Source organism: Pyxicephalus adspersus, chromosome 4 (assembly GCF_032062135.1).
Source record: "Pyxicephalus adspersus chromosome 4, UCB_Pads_2.0, whole genome shotgun sequence".
Taxonomy (NCBI): Eukaryota; Metazoa; Chordata; class Amphibia; order Anura; family Pyxicephalidae; genus Pyxicephalus; species Pyxicephalus adspersus.
In genome coordinates, this window is record NC_092861.1 from 79,805,637 (window position 1) to 79,818,414 (window position 12,778).

A 12,778-nucleotide genomic window follows, 5' to 3' on the forward strand; every position below is an offset into this window, starting at 1 on the left:
GCATAGCCACCCGGGATACCTACGTCATGCATCCCAGGAGGCTCTTGGGTGCTCCTTCTGCACATGCCCAAACATCTCAGGAATGTGCAAAAGGAAAAATTGCCGATCTCATGCATGTGCAGAGATCAGCAAGTCTTTTTTACCCATCTATGTCACCTGATCCTGCACCTGGTTCGTTGACGTAGGAAGAAGAAGCTGTAAGAAGAGAAGATGGCGGCACCCTAAGCACGGGCACGAAGATGGATGCCAGGATGATGCGGGACCTGTTAGAAGAGACCTCTGGATGGATCTGACTGTTATGGGGTACTTTTGAGTTTAGTTCCTCTTTGACTTCTGGAGCAAGCTGTGCTTTGATATGCAAAAAGAAACAAATGCAGAGTTTGTCTTGGCCGTTAAAGAGTTACAAAAGGCTGCAGAAAGAGCTAACCCCCTCGGATCAGCCACAACCTTTAGTGTTTAGTAAAAGATTTCTTTTGCAAGTCATGCAAACCGACCTCCCACTCCAATCCAGCCTCTGTTCTGCACACAGTGAGCTGGGAAGCCTGTTCGTATCTATGAGGCGTCCCTATGTTGGATGTCTCTTACCCGAGGACTACCTGTATTAGGTTATTACAATTCTTTCCTATAAAAGATTCTAATTTACCAAAGTGAAAAAGAGACAACTGAGCTGCTTTTGTTTATATCTGTGAGGATGAATAGCTCCATGGTACTTGTGCTTTCAGAGGTTAGTGAAGCTTGTTTTAAAACACAAGTACTGATTTAATAAAAATTGAAATATGTGAATGTCTACATCCTACTCACAGATTCACTTTAAACCTTCAGGCTTTTATTTTTATTTAAAACTGTCATTATGATTAAACTTCCTGAGCTAAATTCCACATGGGTTGGATTTTCCCCATGTGCACTGCATACTTGCTCATTATGGCCGATTTACCTCTTATTATGACTTTCTCCAGCAATGACTTCCCTACTTCCCTAGGGACCTGTCACTACTTCACTAAAAGTAGCCATCTTTGCCAGAACTTCTTGTGTGTCCACATATATTGCTCTTTGCCAGTAAGGGGATAGACAGAATGGCAATTGCTGGAAATCAGAGAATTGGAGAAAGGCTGAGAATACCCCAAGAGTCCATTATTCAGGAAAAATATAGATAACCAAAGAGCTTTGTGTGCAATATTTCTAAGAAAGCTACATGTGTTAGCAGTATAAATTCAGGTCGTCAATAAATGGCAAATAGACAAATTAAATATAGATACAGGTAGTCCCCGGGTTACATAGGAGATAGGGACTGTAGGTTTGTTCTTAAGTTGAATTTGTATGTAAGTCGGAACAGGGACATTATTTTATTAAATGTTATTAGGACAGATGTTTGTTGCAACGTACTATTAGGCAGTGTTGTGTCAGTTACTCTATAAAATCCTCACTGTTAGTTAATCACAAACAAAGCAAAAAAAAAAAATCTTTATGGAGCCTAGACATTCATTAAAGCTACTGTCAGAGAATTGGTCAGTGAGAAGAAAAATTGGGGGAGCACAGAGAATAGGGCACAGTGAATGCATAATATTCATAGAAATAATATCTCTGCTTGTAGGGTAGAGCTGACAGCCCTCCATTATCTCATAGCTTCCTACACTGCCTGAACACACACCAGTCTGACACACTGCCATGTTACATGACAGCCCCACACCAATTTCCCGCCATCACCACAGCACTGTGTCACGTGTTCAGAGCACCGTCTAACCAGTCTATTCTCTCAGTACCGATCACTCACCTGCACACACGTTACTTTCCTTGGAGGACAGCTGATGACATCACGGTCATGTGACCGCGCCCAACTATGACACCGGGGGCGTCACGTGACGACATTGCAGCCAGAGGCAGGAAGTGGCGGTAGTGTGTGGAGCTGTGTGTTGTATGATAGGTTATTGTGCAGTGTAACTTTATACTAAAACACTTCCCCCATTGTAACAAACATGTACATAGCCAGCACCACTCTCCTACACTATAGTGTATCTGTATTACTATGAGAATACATTGGGCACGTGATATTTCTGTTTATCGTCCTCTTGGAGTTATATATTAAAATAATTACTTTTTAAGTGTTCATTGTAATAAAAAGCGGGGATTTAATGCAATGAATAGAAGAATATACCCTGTTGCGGAGGTGTAAAGCCTAATTATAAAAGAAGTGACCTCTGCACATACCTTCCCATAGGTACCCAGCACCCCTCTTCCTGGTTTGGGGTGACTGCATTCCTTACAGCCTCCTATGGCCTCCGTTAGCCTCATACCCTAACTTTCCTTTTTCATAAGACCGTAGATACAATATATTTTATAAGATCTGTAGATACAATATATAGTTCATTTCTATGTAACCCTGAACTGAAGGTTTCCCTTCTTCTTCGTTTTTTCTCATTCACCTACCCACAGTCAGTATTTGAGATGCTACATTGCATTTAGTGTCTAATGATTAATATAAACTTTTCTATTTTGTTGTATTACTTTTTTTTTAGTTAGGAAAAATCATCATGCGCCTTTTTTTCTGTTTGATGTATTTCTTTTTGTTATAATTTTAATCATGGATACCACAGAGAAAGTGGGGACCTAATAGACATTTGGCCGGATTTGTTAAAGCTCTCCAAAGCTAGAGAGGACATACTTTCATCAGTCAAGCTTGGTGATTCAGCAAACCTGGAATGAATCTGGTCCAGGATTGAAAACATTACTTGTGATTTTTAAGAAATCCATTCCAGGTTTGCTGAATCTCCCAGCTTCACAAATGAAGGTGTATCCTCTCCAGCCTTGGAGAGCTTTATTAAATAAGGCCCATTGAGAGTAACACTTTGGGTGCTATTTATAGATCAGGGAATCAGACATTCCCTGGTGGGAATCTTCTAGGTCCATGTTTAAACTGCAGTAAGTGATTCCCAGCAGGGAATCTCTGTTTTATTGCTTTATAACTAGACCACTATGATACGATGACGTGAATATATTAAAGAGTGATTGGCTGGGAGCTGTTCAAACTGGAACACGAGGGAGAGGAAATGAGTGCCCAAGAGAGACTCTTCTCTGCATCTTGGCTTCAATACCAATTCTATTAAAACCAGAATTCTGCCCTGTGACACAATGTATAGTTGATGTGAAAGATTTCATGCAGAATCTTCAACCAAACAATCCAAGTCTGAGTACCAGACTCTTCTCGCACACTGGAGCTATCAGATTATCACACAATATCACATGTGGATCCTTGTAGAGGGAAGCTGAAATGGAGAAAACATGTACATGTGAAAGGCACCCAAGCCTTGGAAAAGTGGAATCTTTTATTAACTGTCTAAATAATGCAGTTTTGTTTTTCTTATTTTTGTATAGAAACTAGACACACTATTACAAATATAAACCTCAGTTAAAGCCTCTGGTAGGGAGGTTGAGACACAATGATCTAACTGATAGTACATGAAACAGAAGATGGAGAAAGATACTTCTGGAAAGCCTTTTGGATTGAGTAGGTGATCAAAGCTTTGTCTAACACTCTGGATAGTTAATACTTTGTTGTCCAGTTTGCGATTATAAACTGGAATTGCTAGCTGCAGTCAAACCTAAGGGCTTCAGAGGTGGATGCCAAAATGGGTAACTCAAAGAAGTTGAGAGATTCCAGCATACCGCAAGTCAAATCCATGAAAATCATTTATTGTGCACACAGGTTTGAACAACGTTTTCTCTGCTAATTTTTTTAAAGCATACAGTACAAGGTTTTAGTCATAGCAAATGGCAAGATAATAAATATTGCAATATATACCCTGCACTTTGTTCCCCCCAAAAACACAAGGCAACAGATAATACCCAGAATGGAGTGCTCATGTTATATTTTGCATGGCTTGGCAATGTTAAACTGACATACATGTAAGCTATCTTGATCCTCAATGGCCTTTATGTGCATCCAACGTAATAGTTACAATCAGTTCAGCAGACCACATATACTACACTCACAGTATAACAATATAAAATAGTCATATCATATAGGAATCCCACATCACTAATGACTGACATTGTTTTAGTCTTATGATGCATATTACAATACCAACATGTATTAATGCTGAACTTGTAGTCCAACCAGATGATCAACCAAGTCATGACCAAACAGTAGAGCAAGATGACACAAGTAGGTGAACTACAACATGGTTTCCTGATCCCTTTGCAAAATCAATAATTGTTTGTTTATTACTGGTATTACACATTTAAATTGTGGATCCATGGAAAGTGGATCCAGCATAAAAAATTCAGTGGCGTGTTCATCAAAAACTGGTATGCCAACTACCAATTTTTAAGAACTATAACTATACATCAGAGACTTCACTTCAAACACAAGACATCCCAATCTAGAAGTTTTCCCCTAATCATGTGCCACTCGCCTGTTTGTAGGCCCCCAAACCTCAAATTTTCAAACAGAACTTTTATTTACCTCTACTGTAACAGCTGTTTCTAAAATAAAATCAAAGACTACAAGTCCACTTTAAGGCACAGTAACACTAATTCCCCAACCCCTTTCAGTGTAGCTCCCCTGTCTATATATTTACTGGCAGTCCTAATCCATGACTATTCACCAGTCGCCCAGCTCAGGACCTCAGTCTTCTCAAGGGACAACTTTGCCCAAATCCTATTTATACTGTGCATCTGCTATTAAAACAACTTCACTGCCATGAATTGTCATACATTTAAAAGGCTTTCCTATAGAAACAAATGGGGCAATGGTGTGCATGTGGAGAGCTATACTTTACGAAAGGTTTGCTGAGTAGGACAGAGTTGCATAGCGAACATTACTGGATGTTACTGGGTGGACAGCACTCAGAGGTTGGGAGAATTTTAGAATGCAAACTTCACAAAAAGTGAAATTGTTTTTTTTAGAGTTAGGTGAGGTTCACTTTAGCGGTTTATCATGAAGATGATATACATTAGTATCTGTGGAACAGTAACTGGATCCCTGGAAATTTCCTTTTTAATTCTTAGGTAATAAAATAAGGAGTTGCAGTATGTAATTAAATTGAAGGAAAATTGAACTTTTTAAAATGATATTATTGCACCACACTATTCAATAGAAATTTATTTAATATATTTAAAAAATATACATGTAATATGTCACCATATACATTTTCTTTATTGAATAATCCCTTAATAAATACAGGTTGGATCCACATTTTTCAGTGAAAGAAAAGATTGCATTTTGAAGTCAAAATCAACAGGTCTCCTCTGAGGTTCTTTATATTTACGAGTCATCTTGTCTCCCAGATAAGTAATCAGGTTACAACACTCCACAAATTTTTCCATCTTCTTCTTGTATTTGTTCCGTATATAATCTGAATTACGTGAATTGTATGCTGCAAACATACAAATGCTCTTAGTATTCATATTGGATGCAAACATTGAACATATTCGTATTTAAAACAGTAAACCTCATTTATCAAATAATTTATAGAAATAGGTTTTTCATATTTCAATTTATCATTGTGGCAGATATGCGATGATGTCCTATTATGTGCTGTTGGTTACTGCTGCCCTCCTTGAAAGTCTTGTGTGCAAAATAATTGCCTTCTACTAGAATGTGAGGGCCATAAAAAAAAAAAGTGTCCCATGGGATTGTCACCCCCTGCATCACCCCATTTTTTTAAATACTTTTATTAAAATGTATTTATAATATATAAGGAAGTTAGAATTTTGGACTAGTTTGCTGCTTTTTTCCTCACTCTCAGGGTGAAGTCTGACTGGAGTTGCTGGGGAGAAGCTGAGACAGGTGGTTGTGTTAAACAAAAAGAGCCACAGCTAATCATCCGATTCGTGGATATTACTTTGGCAGGAAAATCAAAATCCAATTAAGACCTCTGCTAGTCTTTACACATAGCTGTTAGTTTGGGCCTGTGGCAGTTGTATCTACAACAGTAAGCTGTCAGCCTAATAATCACCCATCCTGTCTTGGTTTATCTTTATTGAGGGTAATGTCGCTCACTGTGGACAGTGGTTAATGGTTTGTTCTATTAGGTTTTCAAAAAGTTTTAAACCTGGCTGTTGGGTAATGTTTTGACTTTGTGGATGGACAGGGGTTCACATGATTTAGGATGATCAGTTCTATTTGATTTATGGTGTTTGAGTCTTGAATGACTAAACTGTTCGGGTATAAAATGTTTTTGGTGTATGAGTTAAGATCAAGGTAAAATTTATTTCAAACCCAATAAAGGGCCACGACCAAAACTTTTCCACATTTATATGTCTGGTGTTTTAATACTGTATTTGTTGTTTATAAAATGTATTTTATTGTGAGGTTATAGTGGATGTGTACAATCCCATGTATATATTGTCTCCCTACTGAAAATATTCACTTCATAATCCACACTCTCAGATTTTACCTACCTTTGAGGTGATAAGCAATATACAGTAAAGCAGATTGTTTCACACTTAGAAATGGATATTTGGGCTTTAAACAGCCCACGTCATTTAATGCCTTTATTAAACCAGTGGCTACTCCCTGGAGAGAAAAAAGGAACAATTACATCAAACAACAAATAACTGTTTTTTTTTATTTACCTTTTCTGAAAAGATAATGCTAATTTCTGTAAAGAGGATCACAGGAAAAAAAAAACAAAACAAACAATGTAAGCATATGTGAAATAGATAAAACATACCTTGATTATCCCTTAAGAAAAAGTTCAGACCTGCTTTGGTCTTGATCAATCCTGGGTGGCTTCTCACTGCATACCGCTCACTGCCACTACCATTCATTGTCTATGTCCCTGCTACAGGGAGAAGCTACATGAAGCGTCTCTCCAGAGGCAGCAGTTCCCTGGCATGAGGGAGCTGTAAACACACTGCAACCTCATGACCAGTGTGAACATGGATAGTCCTGGATGATATATGATATTGTACAGGTAGTCCCCAAGTTAAGGACATCCGACATATGGACGACTTCTAGATACGAACGGGGCTTCCCTGCTCACTCGTGTGCAGGACAGAGGCTTGATGGGGGGAGGGGGCGGTTTGCATGACTTGCAGAAAAAGTCTTTTGCTGTTCTGCAACCTCTTGTAACATTTTAATGACCAAGACAATCTCTGCAGTTGTTTCTTTTTGCATACCAAAGCACAGTCTGCTCAAAAAGTTAATGAATGCTCTATTAAGTTTTTTTTTTTTGCTTTGTTTGTGATAAACTCACAGTGAGGAGTTTATAGAGTAACTGACTCCAGACTGCCTAATAATATGTTGAGACAAACATCTGCCTAAACTGCACTTACTAAAATAATGTACCTGTCCTGACTTACATACAAATTCAATTTAAGAACAAACATACAGTCCCTATCTCGTATGTAACCCCGGGACTACCTGTATATGGTGATATTCGTATTAAATAAGTAGTAAATATTTACAGTCTTTGATGGCTCCAGGTATATTATTATCCATACACTAAATAGATGTCACGTGAACATTTGTTCCCACTGGAAGATGATGATGATGATGGTCACCAGAATACATTGGAAGGAAAAATCCAGCTAGTGGGGTTTCAGACACCAATGGTAATGTGATCTTTTCCAAACTAACACTTACAAAAAGATTTGATCAAAAGTACAGGTTAAATCGCTGCAACATGATTAACCTACAGGCAGGTTTTTGTTTGAAAGCAATGTTTATAACTAGTTTAAGCACTGTTCAAAACCAGAGAGTGCAGCTGTCAGTGCTAAGAATTATTATACTACAATAAACTTTATGTTACAGTACGTTAATACCTGTTCAAGATACCCAGTTAAGGGAAGAGTTGTTAGAACAATTGGCTCCATCTTCGGTGGGAGTTTAGATGGAAGTTTGTGGTTCCAATACTTTTCGGGTAGCCTAGAAATAAAAAAAAGGGTTATATTTAGTACCTGCTACCCTCTACATCCCAGATCAAAATTTTAAAGCATGTTTCTGTATATTTCCTTAGCTACTAGTAGCAATTGACAGCTTTTTACAAGCTGCACAGAACATCCTACACTATTCCCTCTCCAAGAAAAAGCTAACTATTGTTATTAAATCTGATTTGGAAAGTCAGGTGAAATCACTTTAATCAAGTGGTAAGTCAAATTTTTAACTTTTTGTGAACCATTCATTTCTTAATGTTCTGATGTAGATTAGAGAAATATTGAACTCTACATATATTACACTCTGCAACTAGCGGAAGACCTCTAATCCCATCAGACAACTGTGCTTTGTAAGCTTTTGAATACCAAACATGGATAGATAATAAATAACTCTGTAAGAAAAACCCTATATATATATATATATATATATATATATATATATATATATTTTTTTTTTATATATATTTTTTTTATTGATGATGATGTGTTGTGAAAGTGATATCAGTAAAATCTTAAACACATATTAACACAATACCTCATAAACTTTTGCAGCTTTTCTTCACTTTCAAAAATGTAGATTTTATCTCTGTATTCCACAGCATGTTCAATGTTTCCAGGAGCAAGAGCTTCATACCTTGTTAAAAAAAAGATAGATCCAAATTATGAAGTGCATTTACTTACAGGAGAACACAGAACACCTACAACAGAGAACACCTCATATCAGTACAGATATTATATACATAAAAAACGGTTGGTCAGTTAAAATTAATAGGCTGTTGGTCAAAACTTCCCAATCCAACTGATTTGTAACTACTGGACAATGACAATCACTAGCATCTACAAATGCCTTTACTTTTCTTTCTACTAGGCTAGGTATGTGAGAGAGTGATTGCTGTACTTAAATTATTCAAATCACTGAAAAGGATAGTAGAGTAAAAAAAAAACAGACACGCAGTTGTTATTCATTGACTTGCAAGTAAACAGCAACTTGCTGCATTCCACACTAAATTTTCCAGAAAGTGATGCACTGGTCTAGTACTTCAGAAACCCTTATTCATTACATAATTATCATACAGATGACAAGTATTTGTGTGCCAACCTTTTCTTTCCATCAACATAGGTGACTGGACAGTAGCCCTTCATTTCTGCATTTTTGGGAAATCTAGCCTTCACATCAGCCACAGTTAACTTCTTTGGTAACATCTCAGGAGGAGGAAGTGGACGTGGTGCTAATGGTGGAACAAATAATTCTGGATTCTGTAAAAAGACCTGTTAGGAAATATAAAATTTTAGCCATTTTGTTATCGGTTAAGCATTTTCAATAATAAATTACGCATTACCCAACAAGGTCTAATAAATACATTGCCATTACTTAGCTGCAAGGACGTTGGGTCTTGACGATTTTATGGTCTCCAAAATCTAAAACTCGCCAGTTTGTGATAGGTGCAAGAATTGTAAACTACTGAATGTCTTCCTATATCTCTTGAGCAATTCTGTCCAAATTACCCAAAAATGGGCCTAACTCTTTGCCCGCTTAATTTGTTTATGCATTTTTTAGTATGATTTGGCTATTGACTGAATAAAGCCGAACAGAAAGAAATGTCTACGGACAGTTGATTGCAATCTTTTAGTAACCTACCCAGGGTTTAAAATATGGATGCCTTTGTAAAACACGTGAGTGATAAAATCAGGGTTAGGGCCTTGGTTGCTACTATTGGGTTCTTGGATTGGGTTGCAGGTATAGGTTGACTCAAATGTCAATTGTGGGTAGTGCTGCATGTACAGGTATAAGGGTCTCATGTAGGTCTTTAAAACCGGACTGACAAAGGAAAATACGTTAGATTGTGAACCCTTTTGAGGGACAGCTAGTGATATGACTGAACTGTGAAGCGCCATGTAATATTTAGGCGCTATATAAATACTGGATAATAACATAGGCACAGAGGATATACAGCTGGACAGCTATGAATCAATTGTACAGGCATACTATCAAAATTACATTTCCAGAACTGTGTAGCTTGAAGTATTAGTATTCATTGATGGAAGTTCAACAAAAACAGCCTACTGAGACTAAAATTAAGATCTGATTTCTACTTGCAGTTAAATTCCGTCTCACATAGTACTTAAATACAAAAAACAGTAGCTCTGGAGATCTGCATGCTTTTAAATTTACATTTAAAGAACTGTACAGGTTGTCTCCTGTGAAAATACAGCCAGTGGTAACTTTTCTAGTAGATAGTCATAAACATAATAAATAAATTCAGCTTACATCCAGTTTATGTTGTGATGCCATCTTGTAGTAGTGTCCTCGGAATTCAGCTGCAAACTGAAGGGATGATGTTACCGAACAATCGACAAGCTCTCCTCTTTGTGCCAGACTCACAGGACAGTATTGTGCAAATTCTCCCAGGCGAGACAACAGCTCTTGGGGAGTGATGCAGAAATCAGCAATAGAAGCTGCTTTACCTGTTTAAGCCACAATGAACAAAATACTTAAGTAATCCATATAAGCAATTGGGAAGGCAAAAAAACTTTACTATAATTCCAATATTACATATATTGAACTAAAACTGTGTTTGCTGACTGTTTATCCTCCTATTACAATGAGGTAGAATATTTACAGAAGGTAGAATATTTTCATACCTTCCTTTATACTTTCCATGTAGGTTTGCACTTGATTGATGCTTGCCCGGACTTCTTCAAGGATTTTATTTGCCACCCACCATTTGCTTCGAGTGGCATCTACTTGACACCAGTTTTGATGTTGCATCATAAAATATTCCCTAATGTGTTGAATTTCCTGCTTGTAATTAGAGTTTTGCACAGTTAATATCTGTGCACTGTCATGTGCAGGGTATGGCCTGTAAGGGAAAAAAACAGCAATAAAAAGTGATGGTGGTGAATGATAATAGTTCAGAATTTAAATATGGAAATATATTCAAGAATCCTCTATTAGCTTTGTCAGCACACAGCACCATTAAATGTTCACTATTGGTCCGTGAATAAGTTCTGTACAGACAATAGATTTCTGTTCAGTCCTAATGTGACGTATAGTGCGCGGTCACTTAACGATCAACCACTAACTACAGATTTTGCTTTACTATGATGAGAATGCAGCTGGGAGTCTTCTGCTTACCTTACCCCTTACCTTCTTTATGGAATAGATTATTTAGCAAAACCCAGCACAATTCGAACAATCACTAATGATTATTTTGTGTTACCCATTGATAGTACTGGGTTTTATGGTTACTGGCAAACCAAACCCATGGAAGATGCCTGTAGAGGGAAGGTGTACTACACGGACACCTCCACAGCACCCATAAATCAATGGGGAAGTCAATACAACACCATAAAGATTTGTATTAATATTTATTTTAAAACTAGATCATATTCTTCTAAATAAAAGAAATGCACCACATCAACTAAATCAACAAACATAAAACTCAAACCTTTTTGATTCCTTTTTGTCCAGTTGGCCTCTGTTTAAAATATCCTTCATTGGTATTTCCAATTCAAAGATCTTTATAGGGATTATGCTGCAGGCTTGAAGAAGGATAGCTTGTTGTTCAGTTGCTGGATATCCATCCAGAACTACCCTGTAAAAAGGTTAAGTGTTTAAATTGTGTCTATTCCAGGTTACACCTATTATTTCTTTGGATTATTAAAACTATTCTAAACAAGTCACACAAACGAGTGCATTGTAAACAAAACATGTTTCCATCTACTTTGCACATTTCTGTAATATTACTGTAACACCACCAGCCTAGTACTGCCATATGCATTTGGACACATGGCCAAAAAAGCAATCCCTTCATCCCCATGCATAATGGTAAAGATTTCACTTTGTGCTGGGTCTGTAGTAATAAGCATTAGTACAGTATGAAGAATGGATTTTTGAGGTCTGGTGGGGTCTCTGTATTATTAAGGATAAAAAAATATATTGAATGCCTGTTTCACATGTAAGTAGGACAGTATTGAATTTGTCTTTTTTCTTTTTTCCTGTAAAAATATTTCCTATAATATGTATAATATGTAAAACAAAATGCTCTTATGGTAATCCTTGACAAATGATCTTTTCTTACCTATGGACTTCATTGTAATTCCTAACCCTCCCCATACTTGAACAAAATCATTAGCCTCTAAAAAAAAAATCCCCAGTCCTTGACTTGACCCTCACATTTAGCCTTCAAGCAACCAGTCTTTCTAATCTGTAAATGTTAATTGTAAGCTGTTATACTGACTCACTGACTCCCTATTTTGAACTACTGAAATGAAGTACACAGACCAGAGAATTTAGAAAAAAAAGCCGAAAGACTTTATCTGCACATTTGTTCTGGATCTGTGACTAAATTAGTTAATATTAAATTGTAATTATATAGTGCCAACATATTATGCAGCGCTTTTACACTAACTCTATAGTCATGTCACTGTCACTCAGGGGGGCTCACAACCTATGTCCCTACCATACTCCTATATCATTACCAAAGTTTAAGGGCATTTTTTTTAGGAAGTCATTTAACTTAAATGCATGTTTTTGTGATGTAGGAAGTAACTAGTGACCTTAGGAAACCCCATAAACATGTAAAGAACATGCAAATGCAGATGGTGTCTTAGGCAAGAATTGAACCTGGGACACTAGCACTAGAAAGGATAGGGTGCTTGCCATCAAGCCAACCTCTACATATACGGCCTTGCTCTAACCCTTACTGTAAGTATTAAAATTACCTTGATCATAACACTAAACACTAACACTTAACTTAAAACTAAATGTTTAAAACCATATACCGTATTTTTCGGCGTATAAGACGCACTTTTTCTTCCCCAAAACTGGGGGGGGGGGAAAGTGGGTGCGTCCTATACGGCGAATGCAAGTTTTAAAAATAAATAAAACCGGTAACATACT

General features: G+C 37.2%; 2 protein-coding genes across 7 annotated transcripts in view; both read right to left on the reverse strand.

Annotated features, from left to right (window-relative positions):
• The window catches only part of ZBTB24 (zinc finger and BTB domain containing 24), a 14,798-nt gene extending 12,965 nt beyond the window's left edge, over positions 1-1,833 (reverse strand). For both annotated transcript variants that reach the window (XM_072408750.1, XM_072408748.1), the window contains exon 1: positions 1,772-1,833. The gene's annotated coding sequence lies outside the window, so the exon portion shown is untranslated. The remainder of the gene's footprint in view (positions 1-1,771) is intronic.
• Positions 1,834-5,083: 3,250 nt separating this feature from the next.
• Positions 5,084-12,778, reverse strand: part of AK9 (adenylate kinase 9) — a 46,743-nt gene continuing 39,048 nt past the window's right edge. For all 5 annotated transcript variants that reach the window (XM_072408756.1, XM_072408754.1, XM_072408755.1 and 2 more), the window contains 8 exons: positions 11,325-11,471; positions 10,519-10,736; positions 10,145-10,341; positions 8,975-9,144; positions 8,411-8,509; positions 7,765-7,867; positions 6,400-6,514; positions 5,084-5,372 (listed from right to left, as the gene is read on the reverse strand). In XM_072408756.1, coding sequence (XP_072264857.1) covers positions 5,167-5,372; positions 6,400-6,514; positions 7,765-7,867; positions 8,411-8,509; positions 8,975-9,144; positions 10,145-10,341; positions 10,519-10,736; positions 11,325-11,471 — 1,255 coding nt within the window. In that variant the 3' untranslated portion in view covers positions 5,084-5,166. The remainder of the gene's footprint in view (positions 5,373-6,399; positions 6,515-7,764; positions 7,868-8,410; positions 8,510-8,974; positions 9,145-10,144; positions 10,342-10,518; positions 10,737-11,324; positions 11,472-12,778) is intronic.